This window comes from Miscanthus floridulus, unplaced genomic scaffold, assembly GCF_019320115.1.
Source record: "Miscanthus floridulus cultivar M001 unplaced genomic scaffold, ASM1932011v1 fs_365_5, whole genome shotgun sequence".
Lineage (NCBI taxonomy): Eukaryota > Viridiplantae > Streptophyta > Magnoliopsida > Poales > Poaceae > Miscanthus > Miscanthus floridulus.
The window spans coordinates 18,551-37,908 of record NW_027096651.1 but is presented as its reverse complement, the minus strand read 5'-3'; the positions used below and the strand labels follow the sequence as shown (position 1 = coordinate 37,908).

The 19,358-nt window shown below is 47.1% G+C and overlaps 2 protein-coding genes and 1 pseudogene across 2 annotated transcripts; 2 read left to right on the top strand and 1 right to left on the bottom strand.

The window, feature by feature from the left end:
* The first annotated feature begins 528 nt into the window (after positions 1 to 528).
* LOC136531518 (glucan endo-1,3-beta-glucosidase 11-like) lies at positions 529 to 1,817 on the top strand. The gene is made up of 3 exons (XM_066524171.1): positions 529 to 809; positions 1,161 to 1,278; positions 1,375 to 1,817. Exons 1-3 carry the CDS (start codon positions 587 to 589, stop codon positions 1,397 to 1,399), a joined length of 366 nt encoding a protein of 121 aa, XP_066380268.1. The 5' UTR covers positions 529 to 586; the 3' UTR covers positions 1,400 to 1,817.
* A 58-nt stretch (positions 1,818 to 1,875) lies between these two features.
* On the top strand, positions 1,876 to 2,001 carry LOC136531528 (U1 spliceosomal RNA; annotated as a pseudogene).
* A 12,271-nt stretch (positions 2,002 to 14,272) lies between these two features.
* On the bottom strand, positions 14,273 to 18,431 carry LOC136531522 (NAC domain-containing protein 43-like). The gene is made up of 3 exons (XM_066524175.1): positions 17,722 to 18,431; positions 17,263 to 17,621; positions 14,273 to 15,557 (listed from the first exon to the last, which is right to left on the bottom strand). Exons 1-3 carry the CDS (start codon positions 17,891 to 17,893, stop codon positions 14,817 to 14,819), a joined length of 1,272 nt encoding a protein of 423 aa, XP_066380272.1. The 5' UTR covers positions 17,894 to 18,431; the 3' UTR covers positions 14,273 to 14,816.
* Positions 18,432 to 19,358: the final 927 nt, after the last annotated feature.

The following is a 19,358-nucleotide window of genomic DNA, read 5'->3' as shown; positions in this document are numbered from 1 at the left end:
CCATGATGAACCTAACCAACTAATAGTACTTCTAATTTTATTAGTGGTGTCAAAAGTGTAATATTCATGTGTGCATATGACCTTATTATAGCAATATCACATGCATAGATAACGTGAAAGCGGAGACCGACGATGACATCGTCATTGGAGGTGTTTTGCAAGCTCGCACTATTTTTTCTATGCACAGAGAGAACTCCTGTGTGATTTATCTGGCCAAACCCGTCCGTTCCTGGCCAAACTCCTGTGTGCTCCGCGCGTTCGCGGGCTCCGGGGTCGACTTCACGGTGGGCGTCCCAGACCGCCTGGTCCCGCGCATGGCCGCCGACCCGTCCGCAGCCGCCGCGTGGGAGCGTGCCAACCTCCTGCCCCACCTTCCCGCCACGTCCATCACCGCCGTGACCGTGGGCAATGAGGTGCTGTCGGGCACGGACGCCGCCATGCTCCGGTCGCTGCTCCCGGCCATGGAGTCGCTCCACGCGGCGCTGGCGGCGTGCAACCTCACCTCCCGCGTGTCCGTCACCACGGCCCACTCCCTCGCCGTGCTGTCCTCCTCGTTCCCGCCGTCCGCCGCGAGGTGCTCCCCTACATGTCGCCGCTGCTGGGGTTCCTGGCGCGCACCGGCGCGCCGTTCCTGGTGAACGCGTACCCGTACTTCGCGTACAAGGCGGACCCGGACCGGGTGGACCTGGGCTACGCGCTGTTCGAGCCCAACGCCGCCGGCGTGGCCGACGCCGCCACGGGGCTGCGCTACGACAACATGCTCCACGCGATGGTGGACGCCGCGCGCGCCGCCATCTGCAGTGAACAAGGTATGTAATCATGAACCACTTTAGCTGCTTGTTTTTTAACTTTACATTTAGATAGTCTGCATGTTAGTTGAGTTTGGCCAGTTTGTGAAGTTTGCACTAGGCATTTTGGACAGAGTTTGCATAGGAAAATCGGAACTGATGCACATCATGCTCCTATCTTTATTAAAAAAAATGTTGTTAAAAATGGCAGATTTGATCATCGAGTGAGTAATCATGCATGGCACTAGCAAAGCAGGCTGCTGTGGCTTATTCTAGCCCTCCTTTACAAGCAATGCTTTTGTCGGCGCTACATACAGCTTTGGATTGTTATCTATTGCTCACTGGCAGCTGCCTCTGTGTTCACAATCACAGGTGAAGAGCAGGCGGCGGCGGTGCGTGGAAAGCTTGGCGGTGGTGTCCGCCGTCCTGGCCATGGTGTCCGGACTCTGTTAGTTTCTTGGGAGAGAACAGAGAAGATAGAGATTACAGAGTTTGGAAACTGAACTCAGCTGAGGCATATCATGTGCCGTCGAATTCGATTGATTCATCATTGTTTTTGGGACTGATTCGAATGTATGCCTTGTAGCTGTGCAGAGGAAGACAGTATGTAATTGATTGATACTCCTGCCCTGCCCTGCTCTGCTCTGGCTGCTTCAGCGTTCTTCTCTTTGTTTCCGCATCGAGTGGGCTTTTGAACGGTTCCTGGGCATCTGTTGCAACGGCCTTCCTAGGCCCATCATCCCGTGCAGGCCCGCAGGCCTCAGGACAACTGGAAAGCAGTCACCTCTTCTGGCCTGGCTAGCTTCGTGTTGCCCATTCGGCCCGGCCACACACGACCTGATTCGCTCTGGTGCATTTTCGCCAAGGGCTCGTTGGAATGTTGGAACTTGGATTGGAAGGGCCGCGCGTTGGCTGGCTTAGGTGGGCCGGAGCAGGCATGTATTGGACACCTGACCGCCATCAAGCCCATCCACTGCGCCATGCGCAAATCATCTGATTAGCAGCACAATAGTGCCACATCGGCTAGTCAAGCACGGGGAACTTAGAGGGGAAGCAATAAAGATAGATGGAGGGGCAACCTTGAAACATACTTACCTGGACGGGGTCTATCGCTGATCATTGCACTTGGGAGGAGCACTGGTTTACCATCTCCCTAGATGGGAGATTGGACGTCATAGTTTGGGGTAGAGGGGGTGCGTTCGCGCGGCCCTACCAAGTTAATTTATAAAGATTTTCTTATGTCATGATATAATATAATATAACTTTTTGAACAAGATAACTTTTTTGTACAATAAAAAAAATGAAAATATCACTCGAGTTAAAATAATAAAAAGTTTAACCAAATGCATATTTTTATTTTTATAATAAATCTTTCTTCTCAGATCATTCTGAAGGTCCGTTAACTTTGATAGTATGAACTCGGTGGGATTACGAACCCAACTCAAGCAGTCCGTCCATCCAACTCTCCCACAAACCATCAAGTTCCCCCCGCATAGAAGAGCTATTAAAGGCACTTGCTGAGCAGTGGTCAATGTGGAACCAAGCTGATACGGTCATACCGATCCGATGAGTGGGCCGGTATAACAAGCTGCAAGGCCAGAACGGGGACTTTTCTTTCTACGATTGGGCCGATCAAGCAGTCTAGTCAAAGAGTCCTCGGCAGATGGGCCTTAATGCTGACCTAGCTCACAACCCACATGATCAGAGTATGAGAGGCATTCCCTTCCTAGATACAGTAGATCTGAGCCCATGGACCGCGAATTCCAAGCCCGTAACTCTGTCGCCAAAGGAGGAACAACAAGTCGCCAGCACTGCGTGGGCTCTTTTCCTTTCTCGAGTAAGATGCGTCGGCGGCCCTTTGAGGGAATGTCACGGACACCCCTTAACTTCGAAAATGTTGTTGAAATGCATGCCGTACAAAACACATAAACAAATTTGGAACTTTCATTATATTCAAGCCTAAATTAAAATGTTCTACAAAATACATGCCATTGGTTCAATAAAATTTAATTTTTATAAACGTTCTTATATTTCCTAGGAAGAATAGTATTTGGGGCAACCGAAATATGTTCTGTTTAAAGAAAGTAGGAATTGTTCTAAGCATAAAGGAAAATTGTCCAAACACAAAATGAGACCTAAGAAAAAACAAGTTTGCTTACTTTCAAGGAAAATATTCTAAGCAAGGCCAAAAAAAATGAAATAGGTATATTTTTATAACAGTTTGCTGGAGTAAATTCCAAAAAAATACCAAAAAAATATCATCAGCTAAGCAAAATCTAAAAAATACTAGAAAATAATTGGAAAAGGTAGACAAAAATAAAATATTAGTATCAAGAGCATGTCAACTACAATATTGAAAATATATGTGGCATAGGATCTCCTTGCATGAGACCTTCTTTTGTTTGGAGTAGTGTCTAATTTCATCATTAGTCTTGATGCCTACACCACCTCCCTTGACGTATATTTTGATCAAACCACAATACTGTTAGCTTAAACCATTCATATGAAGTGTTTGATGAAGAAAAGACCACTTCACTTTTTCATAGGCCTTTTTTTAAAGTCAATCTTCAATATCACCCCCATTTAGTTGTTTGTTTGTTGTGTAATTCATGGATTGTTTTCAGTAGTATCACAACCCCCTCCATAATATTTCAACCTGGCATACAAGCTGTTTGAGACAGTCTTACCACTTTGCTATAGCCACTCCCATGAGTTCACTAGTATGCTTTGGTGAAAATCTTAAGGTCCCGTTTAGTACAACTTTTCTTTACCGTGGAGCAGTTTTTTTTTTTTTTTTTTTGCTTTAGCTTCACGAATAGCTCCACTGGTGGCGTTGAAGCTGTTTTGATAAAAATATTTGCTAAAACAACTTCTCATAGTAAATAAGAGAGAGAGAGAGAGATGGGAGAAACTAGTATTTTTAGCTCCATCCAGATCGCAAGCTGCGAGAGCGGATTTTAATGAGCTCCGCCCGAGGAGCTGCTCTATTATGACTTGTTTGGTAAAAAAACAACTCCTAAATCTCACATTGAGCAGAGAAATGAGTTCTACTGTTGCATCTTTGTTGTCTCCTTTATTTTTGGGAGAAGGGTAATTACTCCAAAATTGAATCTATATGCGCAAGAGGATGCAATGTTCATATACACCAGCAAAAAAATTTAAAAGCCCCCTTTTATAATGTCACATAAACTTGATAAAAACTTTGCTATTTTCTCTATTTTCCTCTTTTGTAACTTGAGTTATTTCTTGGTTTTGTATTTTTTTAGGGAACCTTGGTTTTGGTTTTTCACCATACCAAAATTATTTCTCCAAATAATCCTAAGGCCAGTCTCAGTGGAGGTTTCATGTCCTAGTTTCTAATACATCCATATTTTGGAAACAGTGTAGAAAAGTTTCATCCCCATGAAACTCTCTCTACTCCCATGAAACTTTCATCATCCTTCTCTTCATCAATACCGTGATATGTCAGCATATTTAATGTACATGAAACTCTATGAAAACCCCCATTGAGATTGGCCTAAACGCCCATTGTAATAGGTTGTGATTGATGCTTTTAATTCAGCCCTATCTTATTGTTCTAATTTAAAGATATGTTGTTTCCTATGTTTCCCATTGGCTACCATATTGAAATATTGTGTGTTTATCATCACTCTCATATTGTCTTTTGTTTTAGCTTTCTCATGACATTTCAATTCTTTTTTCCTCAGCAAATGAACCAAATTAAACGTCCATGGAGAGGAGCAAAGGTGTGCGACTGTTCAGGGCCCCCAAAGTCTAAAGCCCCTCGAAATTTACACTAAGACTAATTAACAATGGTTAATCAAGTATTAGATAAAAGAAAAGAAAATACAACACTACAGCACAGGCCTTGTATTGTTGATTACTTAATTGGACCAAAAAATTATAAGCCCAGTGCCACTGCCCACCGGCCTGCTTGGCTGGTTGCTTATATTTTAGGGTCCTTGTGTTTCGCACAAGGGCCTCCAATTCGTAGGTACACTACAGGAACTGCTGGCTTCCCCGAGTGCCAGTTGCACTCGGGGAAGGCTCAGTTGCACTCGGAGAAGCCTTCCTCGAGTGCAACACTCGGAGAGGAGCCTCCGGCTAATCCTCCCGCGGGAAAGGCGCCTTCCCCGAGTGTCGAAAATCGTGCACTCGGGGAAGGCTTTGCCGAGTGCCGTGCTGGCATTCGGGGAAGACTTGACGCTGTTGGTCGACGGCCGACGCCGTTTTTTTTTCTCGGCAAAGAAATTTTGTTTTTTTAAAAAAAACCCCTCTTCCCCTGTGGCACTCGGCAAAGAAATTTATTTTTTTTAAACCCTCTTCCCCGAGTGCCGCAGCCCAGGCACTCGGGGAAGCCTGTTTTCTTATTTTTTTAAAAAAAGATGTCTATTATGGCATATTATTGATTGTAGTAACAGTATAGGCTCTGCAGGTCACAACAATGGGTATTATTGCACTGAAGTGCTATAATACCAAAATGAACACAATATACAATACAAAATCGTTTCTTAGTACGGCCATAATTTTTGGATCTAAGATAACTTGAAAAAGATTACAATAGCAGAAGAGCAAGGTACCCAAAGTATAAAATTACTCAATGGGCCAATTATGATAAATTCACACTATGCATTGCATAACATGTTCACGCTGCCAGACTTAGGAAATTTAGTGCAATTTTGAAAGAAAATGGTCACAGGTACATATACAAATCATTGTAAATGGTCACTAGTACATACATCTATATAGCCCTATGTGCAGCAGGTACCAAGAGATAGCATAAAGGATTTTCCTAATACATGAAAATTCAGAAATATATAAGAAAAATACAATTGTCTCCAAGCAGGCCAAGTGCTTAATTTTCTAAAGCATTAGTTTGGCCTCAAATCTTCACTGAGTGAAGCCACGCCAATACTCAACCATGTCCAGTTCCCAACTAGCAAGCCAGAACTTGATGTTCTTTCCTTTTTTAAAAAAATACTACTTTACAAGTTAGAGCAGCCCACACTGTATGTGTGACAGCAGTTACATGTTCATATACAAAAACTTGTTCCAATGCATAGTAATTTATTTAATCCAAACAAGTCCTATTGCTCTGGAAAAACCACGTAAAAAACTGATTAACTTCTTGAGATCATACTACACTTCATGTTAGTTAACTGACATTCCATGTTATCTGAATGATGCTATATGTGAAACAAGCATACACATATAATTTATACTATGTTAACTGTATCTATCACATGTCAAAATGGGTCTAACATTTTGCAGGACAAGCTTTGCATAAAGTGGGAAAACTTCACAGGCAAAAGATAAAGGCAAGCTGTATAAGAAGATAAATAGATTGCAGTACATACTCCAGAAAGTTAGAATTAAAATTAACCTATCATTTTTATTGAAACCAAATCGATCAACACTGCACTTGCTCTCTACTACCTTGTGTACAATGATACTGCAAGGTGGGGGTTCAGAGGACCAGAAGAAGTGGAATCTTGAAGAGATAGGTGTACGCCTTCTGTTTGTGTGCAAGAGAAACATACCTATTGAAGTGGCACGGAAGAAGGCTGGAGCCACACAGGCACATAGGATGTGTAAACAAATGTCAATCAATCTGAAATCAATAGGGGAAATGGTTGTTGAAACATTAAGTTTGGACCTACCTACTGTTAGAAAAATACTTGTTTAAAAAATGCTCAAATTATAGCATGGAAAAGTCACAGTTTTGCAGATAAACGTAGACCATGATGACTGTTAGCCGTGTCAATTTATGGCATGGTGAATGTACCTGTCATCCATAGTAGATGAGCCAATTCATGTTCTTTGCATCACGGTAACATCTCCAAGTCAAAGCTCGCAAAAACCTGTGTACTGAAGCAGTAAGTATATATTGCAATAAAGAGCGCTAGCAAATTTACCTAACCAACCAATATCTTAAATCTCAAATAACAAGCATCCATCAGACACAATCATAGGAGGGTACAATTAAGGATTTAGCTGCTGCAAAGAGCAAAAACAATTTTTGAATGCATTTACCATACTATATATGCCATCTCACTCGAAGAACAACAATTATTGATGCCTTTACCATACTATTTATGTCATACATATCACTTGAAGAACAACAGTTACTTTGGCAAAGAAGGAAACAATTGTTATCAGAAAAGTCAATAAGCTATGATGCCTTATTCATTATCATAATCAAGCATTGTATATTTGAAAAGGACAAATGAATGTTGTAACCCGATCAATCTGAATAATAATAGTAGAATTTAACCGGCACGTGAACACGCATATGAATAACCAGAAGCTATGGGTTACTCAATTTTCTGAGTGGTGCTGATTATTGCAGGAATCCTCATCAATGCGAGGTACAATCAAATAAACAATTATCTCGAATAAAACCTCACTAGCAATGCTGTTTTTGCTGAATCCGATGGACCGTTTACCAGATCTCTGCTAATGCAAGAACGACAACATTTGGGCAGCATGCTGCAAGTAGAAGAGAGAGGAGGCGCACCAGCCTAGCACCTGCGGACGGACCGATGGACGGCGGTGTGGCTGATGGAGGCACACGGGAGGACAACGCCTCGGGGCTGCTGGAGGCGAACTGGGGGGCGGACGGCGTCGGGGCTCGCCGGAGTCAGAGTCGGGGCCGACGGCTGGAGCTGGGGCGACGGTTGGAGGCGCACGGCGTCGGGGCTAGGGCTCCGCCGGGGCGGGGGAGCCGTCCAGAGAGCACGACCTGCACGGCGCACGCGGCCAGGGAGCTTGACCTGCACGCCGCGACTGCCAGGCCACCCTAGCAGGCCTTCATCGCCTCTTCCGCCGCGCGCTTGTCGCGTCGTCATGCTGCTTGCGGGGAGGCGTGGCCGCGGAGGAGGGGAGGCGCGGGGAGGCGCGGAGGCCGCGGCGTGCGGGCCGGCGGCGCTCCGGTAGGGGGGGATGCGGCGGCGGCGGCGGGTCGGGGGAGGCAGGGCCGAGGCCGCGCGGGGGCCGGGGCGGGGGCGCGCGAGGCCGGGGGCATGCCGGCGGCGGGGGGGGGGGGGGGGGGCAGCGGCGGCGGGTCGGGTGGCGGCGGCGAGCCTCCTGACGGCGCGGGTGCAGGCGCGGGGAGGCAGCAGGGGCGCGCGGGTGGGGGTGGTGGCCGGTTAGGTTTAGGATAAGGCCACGCGCGGGCCGGCTGGTTGGCTTTTTTTTAGTCTTTCCCGAGTGCCCTGTCCTGGCACTCGGTAAAGGGCCTCTTCCCCGAGTGCCTTCCCTGGCACTCGGGGAAGAAATTTTTATTTTTTGTTTTTTTGCCTCATTTTTTTGTGAGGCCTTCCCACATTATTTAAAACTCCTTGTTCAAATTTGGGATAATTTTGACTTTTTTTGGGTATATTTTGTTAACTTTTTTCGTTTTGTTGAATTTTTTTGCATACTTCAAATTTGCAAATATCATTTTTTACGGCCTCAACATACACCAAATATCATGAATATCATTTTTTGAATTATCAAATTTCATTATTTCATGCACCTGCAGTTCAAATTCGAAGTATACAAAAAAATTCAACGAAACGAAAAAAACTAACGAAATATAACAAAAAAAAGTCAAAATTGTTCCAAATTTGAACATGGAGTTTTAAATAATGTGGGAAGGCCTCACAAAAAAAATGAGGCAAAAAAAACAAAAAAAAAACAAAAATTCATCCCCGAGTGCCTTTCCTGGCACTCGGGGAAGGCAGCCTCTTCCCCGAGTGCCCTGTTCTGGCACTCAAGAAAGGGCCTCTTCCCCGAGTGTCAGGGAAGGCACTCGGGGAAGAATTTTTTTTTTTAAGTTTTAACGGCGTGGGCGGGGTGGACCGTCAAGTAACATGTTTCTTTGCCGAGTGCCGATCTTCCCCGAGTGTTGCACTCGGGGAAGGGGGCCTTTGCCGAGTGCTGCTCTTTACCGAGTGCCAGGATCTCTGTGGTACTCGGGAAAGCCTCTCTTCCCCGAGTATTCTTCCCCGAGTACAATACTCGGGGAAGATTCTATTTCCAAGTGACTGATTTTTGGCACTCGGGGAAGCCAGCGACACTCGGGAAATTTTGCCTCTCCCGTGGTGATAGGTCCTTTGAGGTAGCGCATCATGCTGAAATGAACTAGTACAGCGTGGGTTGTTGGTAGACTAGTCGGCACAAGAGGTTATATGATTTAGCCAAAGTTAAGCTAAGCTGCGGCATCTTCGTCTGGCCTCGCGCGAAAACTTGCTGCTCCTCACAGATCGACACGGCTAGCTAGCTAGCCTACCCTAGGGCATATATAGGCGCATAGCTCGTGTGTGGTTTTTCCTCTTCTTCATTCCCCCTCCCAATGCAAGTCGATCCCAAGCCTGTTCCAGAGGCGCGCCGAGATGGGATCGCGCGCCAATACAAGAGGAAGCAGGTCGTCGTCACGTCTCGTCTGGATTCAGATCACGAGACACGGCCGGTAGACGGGAGAAAAGGACACGGCAGCCGCCGCCGATCATCGACAAGCCCCGTCGTTGGTTTCGTTATCTTTTCCGGGCCTCGCGCGTCGTTTTCCTCTCGCTCCACCGTGACGCCTGCCGGCCGGACTGAGCTGAAGCGGACCTCCCAGCTCCGTCCGTCCCATCGTCGACGGGCCGGCTTCCCTTTCGCGCATCATGGCGTCCCCGGCCGAAAGGACCCCCGGCCGGCCCACTTGCCTTGCATATCCGATCCGATGCGTTCTCCGTGCGCCTCTCATATTATGGACTTCAGTTAGGTTGGTGCAGGGATCGACAAGACCGGCCACCATCGTTGGCGTTACCTACACCTACGTACTCCATCCATCCCCTGCACATGCAGCATCCTGCTACGAACAAACCCATGCATGCAACTATGCTAGTTGTTTGCAAGGGATGTGCTTCATGCATCACTATATGTTAATAAGACTACACAAAGGAGACACCTTAATTAATTAGTGACACGAGTGCATTTACATATCGTCTCAGGATTGATTAAAGGAGGGTACGTCTCCCTGCACTGTGGGATCGGATGAGCTGGTGAATGCCTGAATGAGAACGACGACAAAGAGCATGCGTTGAGCCGTCAAAATCCAAGCCCAATGGAATAAAAAAATCGCCCTTTGCTTTGACTTGAGATAGATGCATGGGCCGGGATGATGAAATCGGTAGTGTGCCATACAGTGTAGACATATAGTAGCCCAACCCAGGATTAGGTGGACAAGATGGCCTATTACAATAATAGGTGGTAGGAGGAGGAGATGTGGGTACACTACATATAGCTTACTCAGTAGTACAATGTGATTGCTCCATGTAATGATAGTGTGAAGAAAACAGACCTAGCTCAACCGATGGAGATCATCATCATCATCATCAGAGTGTGGTGCTTGTTTAACATGCTTTTTCAGTGTCCTTGACTGCAGCAGCTAGCAGGATCGGAGAAAATAGATGAAGAAGAAGCAAGCAATTCGTCGTCCTGTCACCAATCATTAGGCTTCTGGGCCTTCTGGCCATCCAGTGGCCAGAGTGTGTGTAATCGTCAAGAACACACTTGGTGCCAGGCCGGCGAACTTTACCACCGTCGATAGCAGCAGCTAGGCTCTCTCCCTCTTTTGATTCCGCCAGCAACAATAATGCGAAGTACGTTCGTTTTTCACGTGAGATGGGTCAGTTTGCAACATAGTTCCTTGTCACTTTTGGTAGGGGAACAACGACAGGAACCGATCCATCGGTCGCCGCCGGGCCTGCTGGTCGCTTTCGAATCTACGTTCATATATGCAACAAGCAACATGTTATTTATATTTATATATGTACACTACTGTGTATATATTTCGACAGGTTAACTACGAGGTTGTCTTAATTTCCTTGGCACCTTGTGATTTGGTCTTACAATATATACTGTAAACATGGTCCAGGGAGGTTATTATTTGTAGATTCTGATGATGGAGTCATTATGTGTCGTTGTGATTACCAATTGGTTTCCTCATCAGTTTCAGGCTTTCGGCACACAGCTGAAATCAGCCCACCTATCTCAACCTATTCAAGAAAAAAAAAAAACATTTGCATCGCAAGCACATAAATCAGCACAGGAGACACAAGATTCTTTTAATTTTTCTTATGTGGAAACTAAATCCTACAAACACTACTACTACCGCATAAAGACCATCACAGAAGTATATCTTAGCGTGAAAAAAAGGATCTTAGCGTGCTCCACAAAATTTGGAAAAGGAAGTAAGGTGTGGTCATACACTCAATTACCTAGCAGGTTAGAGTACTCTCCAACTTGAATTTCGGTGCCTATTTTTCTTCTTTATTTATTAGTTCCTCTTAGATTGGTCACCTTTTTTTAGAAAACTAGGAAAATAAAAATTACAAATTTCTGTCTGTGGCTTGAATCGTGTGTGTGTGTGATGGTCCTCATCAAGATAATAACACTAGCTAGAGGCACATATTCATGAACATTATTTCTTAGCCTTGGACAACAAACAACAAGATTCCGAGCTGCTAGGGTTCGAATATGGGAGGATCTCGCGCCAAGATGCATGGTACAACAACTGATTGGAGGCACCAAGGGTGTGGATCTCCACCTAGCTTCTCAATCTTTGGAACCAAATCCTCTTGCTTGCAAGATCTCCTCTCTAGTCTTTTTTCCATCTTTTTCTCCTCGCTCTTGGAAACTCTTGTCTTGAGTCTTGACAGAAGGCTGAATTGTTGTCTTCCATATATAGAGCTCTTCAGTCTTCTCCTTCTCTTGTAAGCCAACACAAGAAGTGACAATCGTACCAACGGTTGGTCCACAGCTTTAGGCTACATTCTCTTCATGTGGGCCTATATACACATTCTTCTCCGATCCACGGTACGCATATGTGTTGTGCACATCAGTTCGTCCTCTTCATGCGTACTAACACGAAACTAGCTACTGAAGCCCTTACGAAATGTCTTGTCTGAAGTTCGGTCGCAACAAGCATGCGCAATGGCCATTTGTTTCCTTATACAGTACAAACAACACTATTGCGTGTTTGCACTGCACAGCACTACATACCTGGCCGGATTCTGAGAGTCTAAAGCAAGTCAATGCATTCAACCTATATACAAGTAAGCCCTTGTTTAGTTGGACCCCAAAGTCCAAAAAGTTGCTATAGTACCTGTCACATCGAATGTTTGCGGCCCGTGCATGGAGCATTAAATGTAGACGAAAAGAAAAACTAATTGCACAGTTTGGTGAGAAATTGCGAGACGAACATTTTAAGCCTAATTAGTCAATGTTTGGACACTATTTGCCAAATAAAAACGAAGGTGCTACAGTAGCCCCAAATTCTAAATTTCGCGAACTAAACAAGGGCTAATGTGAAGATGCATAAGTAGGTAGTACGATATACTTTTTTTTCAAGAACACGACTTCACGTGTATTTTATTAAGAAGAGGTAGTAAGATATACTGAGAAATATAATTGTTGATCACCGTATTATTGGTAGGGCTGCAGAAAGTGCCCACACAGCAGCATCCTTTGAAGTGCTACATTGCCCGTCTTCATGGAAATCATCATCTTAGCCTTTTAAGCTGGAGGACAAGGACCACATGTTTTGGACCATAAATCAAGAAGAGCCGACAGGTGAAGCGTGCAAATCCAAGTTCAACCATGAGTCTGACATGGTTATAAAAAATGTTGATGGATAGAGTCTCTCTGTAACCTACCATTTGCTTTGTTCCTTGACCAGCTGGTTTCTTCGCAGCCTTGATTTGTTGTGTTGTTCCTTGACCTGTGTGTCAAGCTAGGTCGGGGCGATGTAGCGGCATTAACCGCATCATGTAAAACTCGTCTACTCGTTCGCTTCTAAACCGTAAATCGTTTTTGCTTTTCTAGATACATAGATATATACTATGTCTAGATATACAATAAAAATTATGAATTAAAAACAAAACGACTTATAGTTTGAAACCGAGGAAGAACATTAATACACAAAGAAGCGCAACCCTACAGTGTTTTGGATAAATTTAAAACCATTTTGCTTTGTTTTCCAACATATATAACCCATTTTGTTATCGTGTTAAAAAAAAACGAATCTTAATTAGGTGTGTAGCTCTGTCAGCATATTTTATATACATACTTTTTCCTTAAATGGTCGTGTATATATATGTATATGTATGTTCCAAACCACCTGCAGTAATCGTATTAGCAGAGGTTCTTGGTAGTAGGTACATGTCACTCTTCTACCTACACTTTGAACACACTGGTAGTCTGGTACACATGTCACTCTTGTACCACCCCTGCACTTTCAAGACTCTATCTAAACTCTTATTAGCTTGGTGAATTCTTCGCCACTGTCCAATAGCATCCATCTACCGCCACCATGCATGGTCGCCGCTATCACCAAATTCCCCCATGCATGCATGCACGCACACATGCCGTGCGGTAAGAATAATTAACTTGAGCTTCTAGATTTCTGACTGCAGCTGCACGCAACTTTTCTCTGAAAACTTTTCGATGTATACACACACACACACACACACTCCATACGTGCATGGGTGCGTGACACACGTGACAACCCCTGGCATAAAAATTCTCGCTTACCTAGGCTATCATGGAGCAGTATAGTAACAAAAAGCTAGGTTAAAGGTATGGAGAAGAAACAAAACCCAGATCGTGGAAGATTTTAACACCAGGGATTGACCGCGACAAGGCGATAAAAGTACTCGTCCATGTGGCACGAGCTAGCCAGCAGGCAGCTGACACGAGCGGTGTCCGGTGTCGAAACATCCACAACAATATTTTCAACACCATGAGCAATGCTAAATATGCTCGCTCGCTCGATAAAGCTAGGTAGCAAAACTTGGTGGCCTGCCTTCACATCTCCTTTTTGGCCACCCTCTCTCCATGATATATCTCTATAAAACAGCTGGAGGGGCCAAAGGGGCCTGCCTTTTTCCCAACTATTTTCCTCTTGTCACGACACCAGAGAACGATTTCCATATAAATTAACAGCGCAGCAAAAAACTAATAATAAGGATTCTTTAGATCCTGTTTGGATCCATTGGTGCTAATATAGCTAAAAAGGTACAACTATTAGCTAGCTAATCATCAGTAGAGGTTGTTTGATTCTACTAGTGCTAATAGTTAACTAGCTAATAGCTAAAAAGCTACTGACTATTAGTGCTAATAGTTAACTAGCTAGTAGCTAAAAGGCTACTAACTAGTAGGTAGCTAATCATTCGTAGAGGCTGGCTATTTGGATCTAACTGCTAATAGGTGGTTGAATGAACTATTAGAGCCTGTCAGCACCCTTTCATCAACTAATGAACTAATTTTTAGCATCTACACTTGCTAATAGTAATCAAGTTTGGAGGCATGTGTTTGGATTTCTACATGCTAACTATTAGTACTAATGGGTCCAAACGAGTCTATATAAATCCTCACGGTAGTTAACAATTAATGCACCACACGAGCTAGCACTAGAAATGACAAATGAGATGAAATGATATCACACCTCACTGCACTAGAAAACCCAAAAGCGGTTTGTAATAATATAGCAAGCTATATAGCTTAGTTACAAATGGTAGATGCATGGACAATAATGTATATATATGTTCTCTACTAGCTAACTACCACGCTGTCCTTTAATCACAATGTCTTTTTTCCCCTCCGTTTCTTTGTGCTTACACACAGATGGACCACACTGCCACTGCACACCTCGAGCGAGCGAGCTCAAGCTCAGCTCACTTTGGAGTTTGGACGGACACGCATCAGCAACAGCTCCTGTACGTCTGTCCGGCCATAGATGTATGTCTCCCTAGGATTTATTCATGCACGTACGTACGTGTGTAGTATGTACGTACACGTGTGCGTCCTAGCGTGCAATACGTACGTACGGCGGCCATGCACTACGGGAGCACGGCGCACTAGCTAGGGCACGCACGCATGCAATAAGCACACACATGCATGCATGTTACTGGTCGAGTAGTTAGTGGTGCGGCATGCAAGCATGCATGCATGCATACGCCATGGATGTCGGGGCTTGCTGTTGGTCGGCAACTAGATCGACTAGACGTTGTTCATCGTCAAGTCCTCGTGCAACGCCGACACCGACCTCGCCAGGCTCCACAGGTCGCTGTCGACGGCGGCGGAAGCGTGCGCGGACGAGGAGGAGGAGAAGGTGGCGGCGGCGGCGGCGCTGGGCTCGACGTCGAAGAAGAAGGCCATGTTCTTGGACGCGTCGGAGAGGCCGTTGAGCTCGTAAGCGGCGAGCCGGTCCAGCGCGTCCCAGTCGGCGATCCCCGAGGCATCGGCGGCGGCGCCGTACTCGCACGCCCCCGGCGGGCTCGGGAGCAGCCCGCCGCCGCCGGCGTGCTCGAGGGGCGGGAGCTTCATGAACTTCCCGTAGAGGCCGCCGGCGGGGGCAGGACAAGCGGCGGTCGTCGTAGCAGCTGCTGCAGCAACGTGGTGGTGGTAATGATGGTCCAGCAGCGCCGGCTTGGTGTCCGGCTGCTTGCTGCCGCCGCCCATGTACTGCAGGATGTGGTCGAGCGCGTCGTCGCTGGCGGAGTGCTGCAGCATCGCCTGCGCCTGCTGCTTGTTGGAGTAGTCGCTGACGGTTACCGACGAGCAGTGGCTCGGGCTGCTCTCCATGGGCGCCGCCGCTGCTGCCATTTTGGATCCTGCTGCTGTCACGCCGCCGGCGCCGCTGCTCTGGCCGTGGTGCACGAGGTTCTTCTTCTTAAAAACTCTGCAGATCACCCACCCCTCCTGCTCCTGCGTTGCTTGGTCTCCCGCCGCGCCACGGATCTGCATGCACCAAGTTCACCAATTCATCAGCAAACATACATGAGATCGATCAATTTGCGTGAAAAAGAATAAAGCAAGACATATAAAGTCAATACTACAAGTATGAAGGGAGTCGCTATATTCCAGGTGGCTGAATTTTCAGGCCACGATCTTAAACAACCAATTAGTACAAAATCGACGGGACAAATCATGAGTCACAATTCATAATTTCTTATATAGTGAAACAATAACAAAATTACAATAGTCCGGCATTAAAATCAGGCAGCTAACATATACAGGGACTGAAGGGTTAATTCTCAGCATGCATGCAATTAGTTATCTGTCTAGATTATTACTGGCAATCTATAGTGGTGTGTGTGTGTGTGATGCTGCATGGTAAATTTGTTTTCCTTATAGGGTTAAAGGTTGGAAATCTGAAGCATCCAAAGCTGGATGGTCCATTTCTGCAAAAGGAGTTAGCTAGCTAGCTGCATGCTGCTCCAATATAATCCCGGTGGTACCACTACCACACTACCTAAATAAGCAGATAATAGCCTAGCTAGAACCACATGCAAGATATCGATCTGCATGATGATCACTCATTCTTTAGAGAGCCAGCCAGCTCAAAAGCTGCCTGCCCTCTCTGTCGTCGCCGTCGGTCCTCCTCAGCAGGGTTGACCACCGGAAAGGAAAAGACACTACACAGAATATACGGTACAGACACTTGTCTGTCGTATGCCCGTTGTCCACGAGTGCAGCTAGTGCAGGTACGCATCCTTGTGTGGAAGTCGTCGCTGCACCTGGACCTGGACCAGCAGGAAGCAGGCCATGCATTATCTCAGTCGTCACCAATCATGCACGTATGTACACACGCTTGTTTGGCAGTGGCCGTTCGTTAGAGATAGAGCACTGGATCAGCAGAGCAGTCGCCGTAGGTTAGCATGCAGGTCAGCAGGGGCAGGTGGTACAGCAGCATTCCCTTTCTGTGTGTGTCCTACACTCCTGATGCTGTCCCGGCCGGGGCCGGCGGCCGGCGGCGTGCGGTGGTGGTACAGGTACGGTACGGCCGTGTGTGGTTGGCTCGCCGGCCGCGTGCGTGCGTACGTGGGGCAGGCGTCGTCTGCGATCTTGCTGGTGGCGCGCGGATCGGGCTGTGTGTGCGTGGCCAGGCCAGGGCCGCCTGCCGCGCCCAATCCAACCACCCCGAGGCCAGGCCAGGCTGCAGCGGGCCGGCCGGGCTACCTAAGCTAATGGCTGGTCGTTCCTTGAAACGTACTGCAGCAGCACGAACCTACCCAACCTAGCCTCGTCCGTCCGTCCCCTTTCCTTTGCTGTGGTGACGACGACGACGACAGCGAGAGTGAAAGCAACACTCCCACTCGCGGGAGGGACATGCCTGCCCCATTTCCAACAACCAACCAATCAGCTTGGCAGCGCCATGGATCGCGACCTCAGCTACAGCGAGAGTGAAAGCGCCATGGGAGGGACATGACCACACACACACACTAGTCGTCGTCTTTCCCTCTCTCTCTAGCTACTACGCGTACGATCGAGAAGAAGCTAGCCTGCTTCTTCGTCCTCGTCGTGGCCGTCGCCGCCGTCGTGGTCACTTGAACAGTTGCATGCAAGTTCGTACGTACGTACGTACGTACACTCGTACAGGGACTAGCTAGCTACCTGCTAGATCAGATAGTAGTAGTACAAAGAGAGTAGTCGTAGTACGTACTGCGGTAGGAAGAGCAGGCGGCGGCGACGAGGTGTAGTAGGGATGATCGGCGGCGGCGGTGGCCGGGTGGTGCGCGGCACTACCGGCAGCGTCGGCGTCGAGCGCCGCCTCGAGGCGGTACTCGTGCATGATCCAGTCGGACTTCTGGCCGTGCGGGGCGCGGCCCTTGTAGAAGACGAGCGTCTTGCGCATGCCGATGCGGCGGGCGCCCGAGGCGTAGATGGCCTTGTCGCGGCCGGTGGCCTTCCAGAACCCGGCGGCGGTGGCGCGGTTCGTGCGCGTCCCCGTCGGGTACTTCTTGTCCTTGTGGCTGAAGAAGTACCAGTCGTTCTGGGGGCCAGAACCGATGCGGCACTTCTCTGCACAGAATCGGAGAGATGTCCGTCCATCAGCACAGACAGCAGGCGACCACCAGCTGCAAGCCTATGCATTGCCCAATGAGACACGTAAAGCACGCACCTTGGATGTCCCATGGCTCGAGCTTGTTGAGGTCGACGTCGCGGATGACGTCCAGGTCGATGCGCTCCGACGCCACCTTCTTCTTCAGATAGTAGGTCAGCAGCTCCTCCTCCGTCGGGTGGAACCGGAACCCCGGCGGCACCACCGACTGCCCGTTCACCGAGATGCTCATGATCGATCGATCGGCCACCAAGCAGCTATAGTGGCTAAGAGTATGAGGAACTAGCAACAAGGAAGAAGAGAAGAGAAGAAGAAGAATGGTCTGTCTGTGTGTAGTGTCAGAGTACGATGATTCAGACGTCGACTACCGCCATTTGATATATGGATGGCAGAAGAAGAAGAAGAAGAAGAAGAAGAAGAAGAAGAAGAAGAAGAAGAAGAAGAAGAAGAAGAAGAAGGAGCTAGCAGTAGTAGCAGGCAAAGGGAACGAATGATCGATGATGTGATTGTATTCGGCCGGAGCCGGAGCTGGTGATGGGGGCCGGGAAGCCGGGTACAAGAAAACAAGCTACAATGGAGGTGGTTATATACAGCTCCCGCTGACACCGCCTAGTGGGATTAGTTTCGCCAGGCTAGGGAAGTGCCACCAACCATGAGAGAGAGCAACCAAAGCTGTGGGACCCCGGCCGGCCAGCCATGGAACCGAGCAGAGAGAGGGAGCATGAAAGAAACGGAACAAGGAGAGGGAGGCCCGGCCGCGGCAGCGAGCGCAGAAGAGGAGCGGCGAAAGGCGAGCGGCCGCCATCGGCTGCCGTGACGCACGACCTTAAAAATATCTGGGAAAAGCACGCCTGACGCCCCGGCCGGGGTGAAATCTGCCCATAATGTCGGGCGCACAACAAAACCACCGCGGCAACGGCAACCACCACACACTGCTGCTGCAGTAACAACATCCATACCATTGGTGGCATTGGCAACAGCAACAGAAAGGGATATGCTGTGCTACCTCTTCCTTCCAGCTGGCCTACCTGTAGTTCCGGCTGTTTCAACTTTCAACTTTCAAGGTCTTTCCAAAAAAAAAAAAACTTTCAACTTTCAAGAGTACGGTTGATGATTTTGTAACATAAGTAGCAAAACAAGAAACAAGAGAGTGTGTGAATAAATATTAAAACCAGCTTCGGTTGCACTTGCAGCTAGCTGCTTCCGCTTGTTGCTGCTGGAGAGAGAGATGAAAAGAAAAGGGTTTAGAGCGTGTTTAGTTCTTCAAAGTTGGATAGTTGGGCTACTTTCGTTTTTATTTAGCAATTAGTGTTCAAATATGGACTAATTAGGCTCAAAACGTTCGTCTCGCAATTTCCCACCAAACTGTGCAATTAGTTTTTTTTCGTCTACATTTAATGCTCCATGCACGGGCCATAAACATTCGATGTGATAGGTACTGTAGCACTTTTTAGGATTTTGGGGTGAAACTAAACACGCGCTTATTATATAGTACTGGTTTTGGTTGCATTGCACTTTGATGGACAAAAAGATATATAGTACTGGTACGAACTAGTAGCATAGCTAGCAGGCTATGAGAGAATAAGCTACACACAACAAGCAAGCCAACAATAGCTTTTTGACTTATTGTTCAGGAAAACGATAAAAACGTATTTCTCTCACGCGCATATGCATGTTTTTGTTGCCGCGGTTAGTTC

Coding starts and splice junctions, on each gene's coding strand:
- LOC136531518 (XM_066524171.1), top strand. CDS start 587: ATGTCGCCGCTGCTGGGGTTCCTGGCGCGCACCGGCGCGCCGTTCCTG. Junction 810..1,160: donor CGCCATCTGCAGTGAACAAG/GTATGTAATCAT, acceptor TCACAATCACAG/GTGAAGAGCAGGCGGCGGCG. Junction 1,279..1,374: donor GAGAAGATAGAGATTACAGA/GTTTGGAAACTG, acceptor TATGCCTTGTAG/CTGTGCAGAGGAAGACAGTA.
- LOC136531522 (XM_066524175.1), bottom strand. CDS start 17,893: ATGAGCATCTCGGTGAACGGGCAGTCGGTGGTGCCGCCGGGGTTCCGG. Junction 17,622..17,721: donor CGAGCCATGGGACATCCAAG/GTGCGTGCTTTA, acceptor GATTCTGTGCAG/AGAAGTGCCGCATCGGTTCT. Junction 15,558..17,262: donor CGCCTGCTCTTCCTACCGCA/GTACGTACTACG, acceptor TGGTGCATGCAG/ATCCGTGGCGCGGCGGGAGA.